Source organism: Sus scrofa, chromosome 13 (genome assembly GCF_000003025.6).
Source record: "Sus scrofa isolate TJ Tabasco breed Duroc chromosome 13, Sscrofa11.1, whole genome shotgun sequence".
Lineage (NCBI taxonomy): Eukaryota > Metazoa > Chordata > Mammalia > Artiodactyla > Suidae > Sus > Sus scrofa.
In genome coordinates, this window is record NC_010455.5 from 67,467,261 (window position 1) to 67,484,731 (window position 17,471).

The 17,471-nt window shown below is 41.2% G+C and overlaps 1 protein-coding gene across 29 annotated transcripts in view; it reads left to right on the plus strand.

The window, feature by feature from the left end:
- Positions 1–17,471, plus strand: part of ATG7 (autophagy related 7) — a 397,386-nt gene that overhangs the window by 165,505 nt on the left and 214,410 nt on the right. For 13 of the 29 annotated variants that reach the window (XR_001300297.2, XM_021068378.1, XM_021068379.1 and 10 more), the window contains 5 exons: positions 2,378–2,466; positions 3,953–4,086; positions 9,136–9,226; positions 9,997–10,141; positions 16,578–16,736. Coding sequence is in view for 28 of the 29 variants with exons in the window: in XM_021068378.1 (XP_020924037.1) it covers positions 2,378–2,466; positions 3,953–4,086; positions 9,136–9,226; positions 9,997–10,141; positions 16,578–16,736 (618 nt within the window). In the remaining variant the exon portion in view is untranslated. 29 annotated transcript variants of the gene reach the window in all.

A 17,471-nucleotide genomic window follows, 5' to 3' on the forward strand; every position in this document is an offset into this window, starting at 1 on the left:
CCTCCCTCCCTTTCCCTGGGGAAAGGCTCTTGCTTTGTATCTAACACTGTATTGAGCACTGCAGTGAATAAATGGAATTTTGGGGGCTGATCCCATCCTTATAGAACTCACTGGCCTAGATTAACCAAAGTCCTGCCATGTTTTTATTTCACCCACATCTATACCTGTAAAGGAACCTGTGGGTTAACTTAGTGGTTTTCTGCATGCCATCTTCCCTCCTTTTTCTCCACCCCCACCCCCACTCAGCCTCCCTTCCTCCTGTCCCCTCCCTGCTTCCCTCCCTTCCTTCCACCCACCCACTTATCATCCAAGCTGTGTTCACTCAGTATATGCTGTGCACCTGTGACCAGATCCTGGCGAGATGAAAGATACTCCCTGCTCTCTAGATGCTTACTGTCTTCTGTTTTTTAATGAACTTTATTTTGGAATCGTTTTAGATTTTCAGAAAAGTTAAAATACTGTACAGAGTGTTCCCATCTACCCTCACCGTTTCAGTCATCACGTCCTGATATCATCACTTTACATTCCCACTGTGCATTTGTCAAAAGCGAGAAACCAATGTGAATACATAACTATTAACTAAACTCTAGACTCTATTCAGACTTCCCCAGTTTTTCTGTTAACATCCCCCTTCGTGCCAGGAGCCCATCCAGGAGGCTACCTCACATTCTCTTGTCATGTCTTCTTTGTCCCCTCTGGTCTGTACCAGTTCCTCAGACTTCCTTTGTTTCTAATGACCTTGACCTTGACAGTTTGGAAGAGTACTGGTTCAGTTATTTTGGCTGAATGTCTCTTAATATGGGTGATGTTTTCTCATGATTAGACAGGACTGTGGGTTTGGGCAAAGAAAACCACTCAGGTGAAGTGCCCTTGTTGTCACTTCATATCCGAGGTGCCTCATCCCTACGCGGCATCCCTGGTGGTGGTAAACTTGATCACTTTGCTCTTTAGGACTGCACCCACGGCATATGGAGGTTCCCAGGCTAGGGGTCGAATCGGAGCTACAGCTGCCGGCCTGTGCCACAGCCACGGCAATGCAGGCTCTGAGCTGTATCCGTGAGCTACACTGCAACTCATGGCAACGCTGGATCCTTAACCCACTGAACGAGGCCAGGGATTGAACCCACGTCCTCATGGATACTGTTCGGGTTCATTACCACTGAGCCACTATGGAAACTCCTAAATTATCTTTTTATTAAGGAAAATTCCAAATATACTTGCAAAACTTGATCACTTTTTAGAGTAGTATTTGCCATGTTTCTCCATCTTAAATTTGCTATTTTTGCTTTGGGAATGACTCATGAAGTCGAGCCCCCTTTTGGTTTGAGGAAAGAAAACCACTCAGGGTGGAGAAGGAGTAAGCTCTACTTCTGTGGGGGTATCTACATGTGTTGTTTGGAAATCTTCTGTAAGTGAGACTTGTCCCTTCACTTTCTTAGGTTTACTTAACTCTCATTTATTTGTATCAGTATGGACTCATACATATTTATTTCATCCTTTAGGTTGTAACCCAATACCGCGTTGTTTATTGTGTCGCTCACGTAGTTCCAGCCTTGGCCAGCAGAGCTCTTTCAGGTGTCTCCTGTGCCCCCTTGACACGCGCCCATCCTTCCTTCCTTTCTGGTGCACAAGGTGCTCCAGGCTCTTCTTATGTTTTCCCTGCTTCAACCCTAGAATTAGCCACATGTCCAAGGAGCCCTGCTTCCTTTGCCTGGAGAATGGCATTTAGAAGTGAAGGTCTCCTTGTGTGTTGAGAGGAAGGAGGCAGAGAAGGTGAGAGATGTGAAGTGTAGTGTATGTTATGTATACAAAAGCAGAGGGACAGGGTGACTGCTTCCACCAAGGGTGCTCTGGGTTGAAGAAACGGTATTTGAAGTTCAGTAGAGTTTTCCAGTTGGAGACCATGGGTGGAGGGAAGAGTGGGAGGAAAGGTATTAAGGCATCTGGCTTTTTAATTTGATCTGACAATAGACGTCCAATACTAATGACCCTTTGATTTTCTCATTACCTGAAATAGCAGTTTTCACAGATGATGTCTCTTTAGGAGAGGATTTTCTCCGTGTAACCCTGACTGTTTACTTCCCTACTCCGCATTCAGTCTTTCTTTCTTCTAAATGTATCTAGTTCCTCCTCTCTGCCACACCCAACATAAACGTGGAAGGGGTGCAGAGAAGGATTTGACGGTCCCTGCCGTCAAGAAGTTCTAATGTCTGATGTGAAGTCCTTTTCTTTCTTATCCTCCCTCTAGCCCTTCACCAAATGTCTAATGGTTGGTGCTTTTGCAAAATAGCATCAACAGGAAAGGAAGGGTTAGCCGTGTTTTATTGTGAATCTGACATGATGCTTGTCTCACTCAGAAAGTCTTTTCTGTTCACAGGTAACTATTGGTGTCTATGATCCCTGTAACTTAGCCCAGTACCCTGGATGGCCTTTGAGGAATTTTTTGGTCCTAGCAGCCCACAGATGGTATTTATGTGTGTGTGTGTCTGTGTCTGTCTGTCTTTTTGTCTATACATTTTTTGACATTGTGTATGGTTATATCTATATTTCTGCTTTCCCAAATGGATTTTTTTCTTTGATAGTGTGGAAACCAGATAATTAATCAGTCATGATCTGATTTCTGGCAGTGGTGAGCCTCTAAGCAGGTCTGTTATGGAGCTTCAGGCTCTGACCATACTGCACTGAGATATTTTAGAGAAGGGCAGGGCCAACAGCTAGAGGTCCCGATCCAGAAATTTTCGGCACCTCCCTTCAGCTGTCTGAGTCGCTTTCCGATAGGATTTTCCTGTATATTTGAAAAGATGCTCAACATCATTAGTCATCCAGGAAGTAAAATATGATGAAATACTACTCATTAATAAAGATAATGCGATACCTAATGAGATCATGCTACTTTCTCACCAGATAATGAGATACCAGAATGAGTTTAAAAAGATGACAATACCAAGTGTTGTCACAAATGTGGCTGAATTTGGAACCCTCACACACTGCTAGAAAACTGTTTGGCAGAATCTACCAAAGTCAAAAATATTTGTGGCTCAGCAGTTTCCCTCTCTGGTATATGAAGCACAGACGCACATACTCAAATGCAAGCAAAACACATATGCAGGAATGTTTATAGTAGCATCCTTCTTAATAACCCAACATTGGGAATAACCCGATGTCCTTCAACAATGGAAGGATAATAAATTGGGGTGTATTCATCACAGTGGAATGCAGCATTATAGTGAATCTGAATCAGCTACTGATACACATATCAACATGGATGAATTTTAAAAAAGTAATGATGAGTGAAAGAGGCTGGACCGACCTAAGAGAATACGTGCTACCTGTTTCTATGATGTAAAGGTCAAAACAGGTAAAACCCAAATAAGAGTAGTAGTTACTTTTGAAGAGGCTGGTTAATGACTGGGAGAAGACATGGGACAGGCTCCTTTAGGATTTATGTCACCTTTGTGTCTGCTTTACTTAAATAACAGTGTTCACTGAAGATAGCTAAATAATACAATAGCTTGTCCCCCAGAGGGAGAGTGTTACACTCACTCATCCTGGTAGGGTCTGTAGTGCTTCCTCACTACTGCTGGAGCTGCTGTTCCATAGATTGCAGGTTCAGATAGGAAGAACCCATGCTTGTCTTAGAGCTTCTTAATGTTTTAAGAGTTTCCCCGACCCCTGCATTTAAGATCTATCTGTCAGAATTATTTGTGTGCACTGTGAAATTGTTAGATAAAACTCACCTAAAAAAAACTCCTAGCCCGTTCCACACTCAGCCTCCAAGCACTTGGACAAAGGAAGCCTGTGTTCAAAACCTCCCAGAGGTTAAGACTGTCCCCCAGGGGTGTCAGGGGGGCATAATAACAATGAATTGAATCCTCTCCAACTGGGTTTGCCGAAGCTCTCATGCGAGCTCTTTCTTTTCCTTCCTTGAAAAAAATAAAAAATAAAAATCTGGGCCTGACATCAGGAGTAGCAGTTTCCAGTCTGTTGAAGTCCTGTGCTTCCGGGATCGAACGCTGCAGGGGGTGAGAGACATCGCCCACAGCATCATCTTCGAAGTGAAGCTTCCAGAAGTGGCATTTAGCCCAGGTAATTTGCCGGTCTTGAGAATACATATAATTATCATTTATCAAAAGCCAAATCAGGTTTAACTTTTCTTTCATCCCTTCACAATGGCAACAGAAGTAGAGAAAAGTACAACTCCTACCTTTTTGCCAATGGGAACACTTCTGTGAACAGAGGGCAGCTCAGCTATTCATAAAGGAACAAAGGCAAAGATTGTCCTCAGGAAATTTCCTCCAGGCAGTTTTTTCAGAGAATTTTTCTTTCCCTGATTTTTTTGTTTTTGCTTAACATGCAAATCTTTATTCCTTACCCTTCTTATAGGAAGAATAAAGTATTAATGCACCTACATATTTATTTGTTACACAAAATTGTATGTGATCCTATTCTCTGTGTAGGAAACCAGTCAGCAAAAGTGCCCTTTCTCCTTCCATGTTTAATATTCTCCATTTGATCTTGTGCTGTAGGTAGACGTCAGCTCTCATTCCCCTTTCATAATTTAAGAAATGTGGGCTCCCAGATACTTTATATGTATAGGTGTGTGAGTGTATAGATACATACACCTGCATTTATGTATATTTATGGACATGTCACAAAGACGTAATAACATATTCAAATTTGAGTAAAATAAAGATAATAATACCCACCTCATGGAGTGCCCCAGATGAGGAATCTGAGTCCTGTGTAAAAGACAGGTGTAGTGGTGTCATCTTATACTTGCTTATTAAATGCTAACTTACGTTAATTTCCTATTGTACCCAAAGCTCAGAACTCTTTCCAAATGATCCCTCAGATTTCTATGACATACATGTTTTCCAAATTACTTTTATATACTATCGTTGTTTAATTTGCTCCTTACAACATCTTTATTGTCCCAAGGCACATTGCTTTCTTTAATGCATGGGTCATGTGCCTTAAAGTATGTATTTATTTGTTTTAGGGGGATGGGAGTGGGGAGTTTAAAATCTCTCTCTCTTTTTTTTTTTTTGCTTCTTAGGGCTGCACCTGTGGCATATGGAAGTTCTCAGGCTAGGGATCGAATCAGAGCTCTAACTGCCAGCCTATGCCAGAGCCACAACAACCCCAGTGCCAAGATACATCTGCCACCTACACCACAGATCATGGCAACGCCGGATCCTCAACCCACTGAATGAGGTCAGGGATCGAACTCGCGTCCTAATGGATACTAGTCAAGTTTGTTACCACTGAGCCACAACAGGAACTCCTAAAATCTCTTTCGAGATGTCATTTTCAGAGACCAGAGTCCAAAGGATTCAGGATTGGCTCTGAGGACACTTTATCAGTGATTCTCTGTCAGCACTGAAGAATGTCTTCAACAGACTTCTTAGAAAGATCTAGAGAACACCCTGCTTGGTCAGGCAAGAGGAAGCTGTTTACTTGGTAGTTTAGAGCCTTAGATGTTTGGCCTCTCTGCCTTGTTTAGGAATTTGCATTTGGTTTAGCACCCTCTTCTGGCACATTCTAAAATAGCTTCCAAGTTAGTGAAGTTAACTTAGGTGCCACACCTTTGTTTTATTAAGATAAACTAGAGGGCAGCTCCAGGGGAGTGAGGTGAGCATGAACTGACCAGTCATGGGTGCCTGGCCTGCACTGGGCAGGCCACCAGCCACCTCACACGTTGCTCACTTACTCCTGCCAACCACTGTTTGGGGAAGGCACTTTTCTTTACATTTTTAAGATAAAGTCACTGAATTACTCCCAGCTCCCAATGATACATACCACTGGTGCTGGGCAAACCTGGCAAGCCCAGGACACCCTGCATTTCCATGTGAAAAAGGAGTTTTAGTGCAGCAGTGCCGGCAGTACAGCTTTACACTTGATACTGAGTGTGGATTATTTAAGCAAGGCGAATGTTCCTGTTTTTTACATGTAAATTAATGTTTTCCTTCTGAGCCATAAATTAAATGTTATAATAAATAAAACTTTATAGTTATTATATATTGAAATGTAAACTGAAGGTATTAGTATGGTAGTATCTTTCAGTATTTCTAAACATCCCATAGTGGCAATTACAATATTATAAGAAATTTGAATATCCTGTATCTTCCTTGGTGTAGCCAAGCTCCTCTCCTTTGCTCATCCCAGGATTCAGGCAGCTGGCTGAAGGAGGCTGCAAACGCTGTGGAGAGAGGGAGCTCTCCTCCTTTTAATTCCTGTCCTTAATGTGCTTCTCCTGTTTGTCCAACTATGGGAAAACAGGACCTAATTTTCCCCTAAATTTTTTCTCATTAATTTGGGGTATGTCCTATTGGATGTAGATTTTATGGAAGCAGATGTGATAGATTAAATATTATGGTCACATGTAGTATTTTTAAAAAGTTATGAATAAGTTTAAAGTACACCTAATTTTCTTAAAATATCAATGGCATCTTGAGTACAGAGATGTTTTAATTTGAAATGACATTTTATTTTTGTCTTATGATTTCTTATCTGTAACGGGAGAAAGCTTAGGCTAGAGTTATTAATTATAGTCTCCAAGACTGTGGTTCTGAAGTTCTTGTCAAAGTTCTGTGCTACGTGTTAGTGAACCTTTTTTTTTTTTTTTTTTTTTTAAATGGCTATACCCATGGCATATGGAAGTTCCCAGGCCAGGGACTGAATCTGAGCCTCAGCTGTGAACTATGCCACAGCTGTGGCAACACCAGATCATTCAATCTACTGCGCCAGGCCGGGGATCGAACCTGCACTTTCGCAGTGACACAAGCCATTGCAGTCAGGTTCTTAACCTACTGTATCACAGTGTGAACTCCTAGAGAACCCATTTTTAAATTTAATGTAAGAATAGTGAAGAAATCATGGAGTTCCCTTGTGGTCCAGTGGATTAAGGATCTGAGGTTGTCACTGCTATGGCTCTGGTCACTGATGTTGTTGTGCAAGTTCCTGGCCTGGGAACTTCCACATGCTGTGAGCCAAAAAAAAAAAAAAAAAAAAAAAAAAGTAAGGAAGTCATACAAATTATAAGTAGTAACAGTTCTGAATTCTTTTTTGTTTTCTCCAGAAAAATAATTTTGGAGTTCTTATCCTCTTTAAGAACTCAAATCTATTATTTCAGTTTTAATTTTTCATGACACCAAAAAAGCACTACACCAGAGCACCTAGGTTAAAAAAGGAAGTGACCTTTGTTTCCAGCTTCTTGGGGTGAAGGATGTCCCCAGCTAAGTAGCTTTTGAAGGTAATTGGCTCTCTGGTTTCTCATTGGTCATCCTATCCCAGAAATAAAAGGTTGTGTAAAGAAAATCAACACCTCTAGGTCCCATAATTATATCAAGCAGTATTATTTTAAGAAACAAAGGTTGAAAGCTAATATGTTCCCAAGAAAAGGAAAATAGAAGTGTTGATAGACATGTACAAGTATGAGTCTGTCCTCAGAAAAACAGTGTACAGTTAAGGACAAACATAAAATTCCTCCCAATAGTCCTGCTCCTCTTAACCTTAAGTCAAGGAGCTTCTGTTTTCTTCAGAGACTGTTACTTAAAGTAGGTATTGGAGATGATGCTGGAAAGGTTGTCGGCTGAGTAAATTCCCTGCTAAGAAGCTGAAGCTTTATTTGAATTTTGAGGATTCAGTGAGGAAGGGAGAGTGAATGAGGTCTCATGTTGTGGTGAGTGTAAGAGTGGTGACCCCCATTAGTAGGGTTTATAAGACTAGATTTTCACCAAGGAAGCCTGGTGCCCACTAAGGTAAGGAGGTAGCAGAAGTATTCTGCAAAGCACTTGAGGGTTTTTAGAGGATTTGGCAGTGGTGGAATAGAGCAGCATTTCCCTGAATGTGTCCCATGAGATTTCTTTTTAGGGCCGCACCTGCAGCATAAGTTCCCAGGCTAGGGGTTGAATCACAGCTGCAGCTGCTGGCCTGCACCACAGCCACAGCAACACTGGATCCTGAACCCACTGGGCAAGGCCAGGAATTGAATCCACATCCTTATGGACACTATGCCTGGTTCCTAACCCTCTGAGCCACAATGGGAATGCCTGTCCTATGAGATTTTAATTGGTGTCACTGGGTTAGGAAGACGCCAAGAGCCAGGTAAATCTGGAAAAAACTCAAAACCAAATCCAATACAGTGGCTCCTTTCCTGCGGATTCCTCAGACTTTATTTCCCTCACGTGCCATGTGACTCTCCAGGTTGGGTAGGGAGTTGGATAGAGGGCCTGGGAGCACAGAAGCATTTCCTTTCCTATTAGCCACAGAATCCTTCTCCTCTCGGAGCTTTGCCTAAGGCACATTTTGAGACCAGCTGGAATTGGAGTTACAGAGGCTCCCATGGCAGAGGTTAAAAAGAGGTTAGTGGAAAAGGTCCAAGTCAGGGAAGAGGAATGTCTGAGTGGATAAGGAAAGTCTGAGTGGTAAGGAAACTGAGAGGCTGGGGGCAGGGGAGTTGGGAAGGATGAGAAGTGGGAGGGGCTGAAACATAGAAATTAAATCCTGATGGGACTCGGCAGAGCCTGTGTGTAGCCATACTGGCTTGTCCGCCTCAGATGGAGAGCGCTTCACAGGGTTCCACCCTCTCCAGATATAGCATCTGTTTTTGAGCAACTTCTGGTAACTACACAAGGTGAGGTGGCTCAGGCCAGAGTCCTGGGCTATTTCTGAAGCCCCTCTGTGGGAAGACCTCGACTCTTATGGTCTCTCAAGATTCCTCATGGCCGGAGTTCCTGTCATGGCTCAGTGGTTAACAAATCTGACTGGGAACGATGAGGTTTGGGGTTCAATCCCTTCCTTGCTTAGTGGGTTGAGGATCTGGCGTTACTGTGGGCTGTGGTATGGGTCGCATTGCTCTGGCAAAGGCTGGCGGCTACAGCTCCAATTAGACCCCTCGCCTGGGAACCTCCATATGCCTCGGGTGCGGCCCTAGAAAAGAAAAAAAAAAAAAAAAAAAAAAAAAAGATTCCTCATGGCCAAGGAGCATGGGGAGGAACCTGAGGCAGGTAGATGAAATTCAGGTCTGTGAACCTCCCTGAAAAAGAAGTGAGCTGCGTGTGGGCCATCCTGCTGCTTTGACTTACTTTTCATTCTTCCCTCCTTCACCAGACTTACTGTTTTGTTTCCCTTAAGATTGTCCCAAAGCAGTTGGATGGGAAAAGAACCAGAAAGGCGGCATGGGGCCCCGGATGGTGAACCTCAGCGAATGTATGGACCCTAAGAGGTATTGTTGGGAGGCTGTTCTCCCCAGTGGGGCTTTTTGTGACCAGCATGCACCCCAGGTCCCGGCAGGCCAAGGGCTCTGCCCATTCAGTTGGGTGCCATTCATGTTGAGGATGATGAGTGGTGTTCCACCTTTGCTGCCTCTTAACCTAATTTTGGTGGCGAGAATTAATATTCAGAATGGATATTCTGAGGGGCACACAGGTCTTCTGTTTTCTAGACTTTCTAAATTTTGTTCTCGCTTCAAGCTCAGACTCAGACTTGTGTCCCTAAACCACCTTTTAGCTCTTTACTCATTACCCTTTATTTTTGTCCCATTAGCCTACATTGAAGTTCATGATAAATATTTCACAGAAGCCAGTATTATATTGAAAGTATGATGTAAGAACCTCCCCTTTTATTGAGGGGACAGAAGTTTCTCTTTTTTGGTATTAGGGAAAACTAGCCTCTTAAGCAGCCTGGCCACAGTAACTCATGTAACTAGTCATCTTTCCTACTTCGCTCGGCTGCTGAGAGCTCAGGATCAGGTCTGTGTCCCACCCACTACCCTTGGAGAGGATTATGATGGTGTGCTTTCTGTGTGATAACCTTTCTCCTCCTTGCCTACCCTCACCTTTGCTATGTTTTTCCTTTGATTCTCTTTTCTTTAGATTCTCATTTCCTTAGTATTTGTTTCTTATTTTCTCATGCAGCTACTTTCCGTCTAGAAAGGCCAAGTTGGAGCATAAAAGAGTGATGGGCTAAGTAAATAAATAATTCTCTCATTTCTAGGTTAGCTGAGTCATCCGTGGACCTCAATCTCAAGTTGATGTGTTGGAGATTGGTCCCTACTTTGGACTTAGACAAGGTTGTGTCTGTCAAGTGTCTGCTGCTTGGAGCCGGCACCTTGGGTTGTAACGTAGCTAGGACGTTGATGGTAAGTTTGTGGGGGCTGGATGGCACCTCTGAAGCCATGGCTTCTCCTCTTATTTCACTGCATAGTCCACCTGCTGTACCTGTGGGTTTCTCATCCAAGGGTATGGATGGCCTTGTATTTTATGTAAGGGGTTGGAGCATCTGGATTTTGGTACCCCTGGGGCTTCTGGAACCAGTCCCCCAGGGACACCAAGGGATGATGGTCCCTGAGTGCCTCCCATCTCCCAGATTCCCCCTCTTCTTTCTCCCTCTCTCGTCTCTCCCTTTCTTTTTTCTTTTCTCAGTGTCTCTTTAAGTATAAAAGGAATATATGCTTTTATTATAAAGTAGAAATGGAACCTCTCTCCTCCCCATCGCAAGTCCTCCTTCCCAGAATTAAGCAGATGTTATAGTTAGTACAGAGCATCTTTCCCTGAAGTTTTCGTAGGCGTATGCAGATACAGAGCGAGACGTTTGTCATCCTTGCTCTTATTTTCTTGTCTGTACTCACAAAAGTTTGATCGTAGCATACTATCTATAGCAGGTTTTTATTTTGAACTCAATAGAACAATAACTGTGCTTCTATTTCTATGTATTTCCATATTATGTATATGTAGTATTTTATTGTATGACTTGTTCTCCACTTAATCTATTTTAGCATATTTTTCTTTTGTAGATGCTATTGACATGAACATTCTTATATCTTATTCTTATATGTCCATGGGATTATTTCTTTAGGAGAAAAGCCCTAGAAGTAGAATTAATATGTTAGAAACAATGTAAAACAGAGCTTAGCTTTTTTATTTGCATTTCTTTAAATAGGGTTAATCTTAAATTTTATTTCTTTTGCGAACTTTATTTCTTCTATTCATGTCCTTTGGGCTGTTCTTTTTATTAACTTGGAGTTCTTTTTTTAATGGCTATTAACCTTTTTCTTCTGTAATATGACACACATATTTTTCTCGATTTAAGTTATCTTTAGCCCTCTAAATTTTTAAAAATAATTTGTTATTAAATATGTCAGTCTTTACCTTTATGGTTTATAGAACTCTCTTTTTTTTTTTTTTTTTTTGTCTTTTTAGGGCCACACCTGCGGCATACGGAGGTTCCTAGACTAGGGGTCTAATCAGAGCTGTTGCTGCCGGCCACAGCAACGCCAGATCCTTAACCCACTGAGCGAGGTCAGGGATTGAACCCTCGACCTCATGATTCGTAGTTGGATTTGTTTCCTCTGCTCCAAGATAGGAACTCCAGAACTCTTGTTTTTTTGTTGAGGTCTTTATCAATGTGGAATTTATTTTTGTTTTATGATGAGAGGTAAAGATCTTAACTTTTTTTCCACAAAATGGATAGTCATTTGGTTGTTTTTTGTTGTGGCTGTGGCTATAGCATGTGGAAAGTCCCAGGTCAGGGATCAAACTTTGCACCACAGCAGTGACCTGAGCCACTGCACTGACAACACTGGATCAAGTGCTCTGCTTGATCCACAAGATAACTTCCTCTGCACCACAGGAAAACTCCAGTAGTCATTTGTTTTAATGGCATCCACTCAGTAATACAAATTATCATTTTTCCATCTTTAGCAAATGTTAAATCCCCTTTTGTACCCAAGTCTCTCTCTCTCTCTTTTTTTTTTGTCTTTTTTTTAGGGTTGTACCCACGGCATATGGAGATTCCCAGGCTAGGGGTTGAATCGGAGCTACAGCTGCCAGCCTACACCACAGCCACAGCAATGAGGGATCTGAGCTGCATCTGCAACCTACACCACAGCTCATGGCAACGCCGGTTCCTTAACCCACTGAGCGAGGCCAGGGATCAAACCCACGTCCTCATGGATGCTAGTCAGATTCGTTTCTGCTGAGCTATGACAAGAACTCCCCAAGTCTCTTTTTGGATTCTCTCTCTTTCTTTTTTTTGGCCATGCCTGCAGCGTGTGGAAGTTCCCAGGGCAGGGCTTGAACCTGTGCCACAGCAGTGACAATGCCAGGTGTTTAACGTGATGAGCCGCAGAGGAGCTCCTTGGTTCTCTTTTCGTTCCATCATTCCATTTGTTCAATCCTGTATTATTATTCACAGCTTTAATTCAAATTACAATTAGGTTATTGATAAGTTGAGAGGGATTGACTTCTTTGTAATATCAAGCCTTAATTCATCTAGAAGCGTTATTTATCTCTTAAATTATGTAGATCATCTTTGTCCTTCAGTAGCATTTTCTTTATGTAGGTCTCCACATGTCTCATTTAGCTTATTTTCACATATTTAATTGTTTTTATTTTTTTTTCTTTTAAAGATAATGTTTCTCCCACTACATTTTCAAGTTGACTATTACTGGGATATATACTATAGTGAGTTTTGAATGCTCATCTTCTATCTGGCCATCTCTCTAAGCTCTCTTAGTTATAATGGCTTTTTATTTGATTCTTTGGAATTTTGCAAGTTGATAAGTGTTCCTCACCAACATTCACATCTCTTTTCCTTGTCTTATAGGATTGGCTAGGACTCTGTTGTAGTGTTGAGGAAAGGCAGTGAGAGTTGGAATCCTCATTTTTGTTACTGATTTTAATGAGAAACTTTTAATTTTTGTCCTTTAATTTTGATTTGTGCTGTTGGTTTCTGCTAAATTCTCTTTTATAAGTTGAGGAGGAGTTTTCTTTCTAGTTAACTATGAGATTATATCAGAAATGATCATTGAGTTTTATCAAATACATCTATCAAGATTATGAAAATATTCTAATGTTGAGCATTCCTGGAAAAACCTCTGTTTGTTTATGGTATATTCTACTTTTTTTTTTTTTTTTTTTTGTCTTTTGTCTTTTTAGGGAGCACTTGCAGCATATGGAGGGTCCCAGGCTAGGGGTCAAATCGGAGCTATAACTGCCACCCTACACCACAGCCACAGCCACATAGGATCTGAGCCACGCCTGCAACCTACACCACAGCTCATAGCAAGTGTGGCTCCTTAACCCACTGAGAAAGATCAGGGATCAAACCCACATCCTCAGATACTAGTTGGGTTCTTTACTGCTAAGCCATGACGACAACTGCTGTTCTTCTAATATACTGTGGAATTTAACTGGTAATATTTTATTGCTATTTTTTTGTATCTGTATCTGTAGTTCAAGTTGGTTTATAGTAATGCTTTTCTTTTTCTTTGTAGTGTTACTGTATGTCTTATAGCTGAGTTATGCTATGTTTATAAAATAAAATTTTCAGAGTTCCCATCATGGCGCAGTGGTTAACGAATCTGACTAGGAACCATGAAGTTGCGGGTTCGATCCCTGGCTTTGCTCAGTGGGTTGAGGATCCGGTGTTGCCGTGAGCTGTGGTGTAGGTTGCAGACGCAGCTCTGATCCCGTGTTGCTGTGGCTCTGGCTTAGGCCAGTAGCTATAGCTCCAATTTGACCCCTAGCCTGGGAATCTCCATATGCCGTGGGAAGCGGCCCTAGAAAAGGCAAAAAGACCAAAATAAATAAATAAATAAAATAAAATAAAATTTTCTGTCTCTTTATATACTCCAGGACACTTTTATGTTTCTGACTTAACAGTTCCTTGATGGTTTTGGTAAAATTCATCTAGAAACCCATCTGGGCTCCATGCCTTTTAGAATTTTGTTGGTGTTAAGGGCAGGAAATCTTTGGGAACTTTGACAAATGTTTCTATGTTCATTGACCTTTAAAGATTTTATACCACTTTTGAGTCAGTTTAGTCATGTTTTCCTAGAAAATCATCCATTTCATCTAAATTTGAAAATTAATTGATATAAAATATATGTGTACTCTCTTAGCACCTTTTAAATCTTTTTTTTTTTTTTTTTAATAGGGCCTCTCCTGCAACATATGGACGTTCCCAAGCTAGGGGTCAAATTGGAGCTGCAGCTGCGGGCCTTCGCCACAGCCACAGCAATGCCAGATCCAAGTCACATCTGCGACCTACACTGCAGTTCAGAGCAACACCAGATCCTTAATCCACTGAGTGGGGCCAGGGATCAAACCCACATCTTCATGGATACTAGTCAGGTTTGTGACCACTGAGCCACAACGGGAACTCCACCATCTTTTAAATCTTGTCTTTATCTTCTTTTTAATCTCTTCTTATTCCTAACATTGCATATTTATATTTTCTCTTTTTAGTTCTTATTCAGACACGCTAGAGGCTTGTCTATTTTCTCAGTCTTTTCAGAGAACTAAATCATTTATTTATTCTATAATTTTTGTTACTGTTTTATTTTCCTTCCAGATTCATTTAATATCTACTTAATTTCTTCCTCTTTTTTGTGAAATTTCTTTTATTCTTTTCGTAACTTCCAGAATTAGGTGCTTAGGTTTTCTTAACATTTTTAGAATTATAAAGTCAGTATAGACCCCTTATAGAAAATTTGTACAGTGTAAAATTTATAAAGCAGGAAAAGAAGGACTTGTTTAATGTATATTTTAAAATATTTTTTTGCGGGGGGGGTCTTTTGTGTTTTTTAGGGCCACACCCATGGAATATGGAGGTTCCCTGGCTAAGGCCCCAATCAGAGCTGTAGCCTCCAGCCTACACCACAGTCACAGCAACACCAGATCCAAGCCGTGTCTACAACCTACACCACACCCACGGCAACACTAGAGCCTTAACTCACTGAGCGAGGCCAGGGATCAAACCCTCATTCTCATGGATACTAGTTGGGTGCATTAACCACTGAGCCACGATGGGAACTCCTAAAATCTTACATATAAAAATGCCCCTTGCTTTTATCAGTTAACACTGTAAATACTTTCTCATGTTGTTAAAAAGGAAACCTAAAAAGCTTTTTTTAATGGCTGTAGAATATGACTTCCTGTATGATAAAACATGATTTATTTAGTCCCCTAATTTTAGACATTGACATTACTTCCAGTTTTTTATACCATAAATTATATTACAGAGAACACCTTTGTGATTACATTTTTGTATGTCAGAGTAATTCCTAAGATGGATTGCTGGAAGTAGGTCAAAGATATGAACCTTTAAAATCTTCTAAAAACATATCACCAAATTGCTTTCCAGAAAAATTACACAAGTTTACATTCTCAAGTAAAATAGTTTTTTCCTCACCTATCCTCATTGGCACTGAGTATTGTAATTTTCTTTAATCTTTGCTAATTAGACATTTAAACTCTGTAGCATTCCAGGAGACCAAAAGTTACGTGTGAAGTCCACCTGCAGAGACTAACTTTTGGCATGTTTGTAGTTTCTCTAGCTTTCTTCCCACTGCCCAGCATGTTCCCAGACTGCCTTCTCGCTGTCCACTCAGCATTGCTTAAAGAATGCAGGATTACTTCCTAAATAAATATCCCCCAAACCAAGGACAAGTGACTTCTGAATTTTCCATACCTTTACTCCTTCTCTGCGACAGTTTGCTGAGCTGGAAAGAGTCACTTATAAAACCGGGTGGGTAGGCCGAAGTCAGCAGTGGGCTTCAGAACTAATGGCCAATCCAAGCTATATTTTTGAAAGGATAGATTCTGGTCCATTCTCAACCCCGACAATGAATCTTAGATTGTTGCCTATCTTCCTGGAACCATCAGGCTAACTGAATTTCAAAGTCTCAAATGGAAGAATATTGAAATAAGACGGAGGTCAGACTCTTAGATTCGTAGGCAGTCTAACAGGGCTTCTTTTTGATTGCTGTGCTTGTTTATGATTTACTGAAATACACACCCCCACCTCAGCCCCAAGAAAGTCAGCATCTTCATTTGATTGCCAGTCTGGGTGTCTTATCTCTTCTGCATCATTAACCAGATCTATGACCTAACATGAGTCACATATTTTTTTCTGGGCTTCAGTTTCTGTATCTGTGAAAGTAATTGAACTAAAGATTTTAGCCTATCTAACTTAAAATTCATGTGGTTCTGTAAGACTTCATAGGAGCTGAAATTGAAATGAATGAAATGAGAAAACTATTTCTGAGAATGTAGAATTATCCCCTTGGAGAAATAGTACAAAATCTTTTATGATGTTATATAATTGGAAATAACTTATAAGTCACTTTTACGAGGAGTTAATCCAGGTTTTAAGTGAATTTTAGGATGAGCTGTTACTTATGCTTCATTATTCACTAAGGGAAAGGGAGGACAATGGGCGGCCATTGCTAATCCTTTCAAGACAGCAACATGGGCAGTCCTTATGGGACTCACCCCCAGAGCCTCCTCTGGTGCCACTGTCAAAAATAATGAATTGTTAGTCAGACCCATGATGACATCTCTTAGTCTCATTACAGTAGGAAGCCAGGCACTGGGTACATAATTATTTTGTCTTTTAAAGCAAGTTGACGCTCTGTTTATCAAAGACTGAATTTGCACAGTTCAGTTTCTAGACTTTCCTATATTTTGAGGTTCCCAAGCTGCTCTAAAACAAAACCCCTTTTAGGGATTTCAAGAAAGACACCCTGTGAAATGTTCATCAGAAACATATCACGATCTCCTCTCTCCATGCAGGGTTGGGGCGTCAGACACATCACATTTGTGGACAATGCCAAGATCTCCTATTCCAACCCTGTGAGGCAGCCGCTGTATGAATTTGAAGATTGCCTGGTGGGTGGTAAGCCCAAGGCCCTGGCAGCAGCAGACCGCCTCCAGAAAATATTCCCCGGAGTGGTACGTTGATGCTGTTTGGGAACATCGGAGGTTTTGTCCTGGGTCTTTCAGTGTTTAAGTCTTGGGGAATGAGGCCTGTGGTTTTGGTGACAGAGAGTCAGACCCCTGTCACTTACTGCCAGGCTCTCATGTGGCTGAACCTCTGTTTTCTCATCTCAGAGATGGGAATTAAAAGAATGAAACCAAAGTCTCTTGTATTATTGTGAAAATAAAACAAAGAATCCATGAAAAATTGCTTTATAACTTGCAACGTATCATCTGAGTTTAAGTTGAAGAATTTGGGGTATGCTTATTTTTAGATACTTCCATGTTCCAAAGGGATTTATGGTGGCTCAGATGCAGGATATTATTTTCCTTCATCACCAGAATATTTGATGGTTGGTACAGGTTTATGAAATAAAATTGCATGTAGGTCTGCAGAAGAAAGATCTGGCTAAATGTTAGCTTTTCACTCTAGCTGCTTGTTTTTGGTTTTCATAGTTTACTTGAAAAACACCAGGTAATAAGAGGCAAGTCGTTCAGCTCATTTGATTCAGAATCTTGCCAGTGTTATTGAAGTCATCTAGCAAAAAAGATTCTGCATCTTGCATGCTTAATCAATTTATGTGACAGAGGTGAGGTTAGGTGTCTCCCAAGCATCTGCTTGTGCTTAAAGTGCCACAGGAGGCTCTCAGCCCTGGCTAAAAAAAGCCTGCTTTCTCGAAGTTTCTCTGTCTAGTCACTCAGCATTAGATT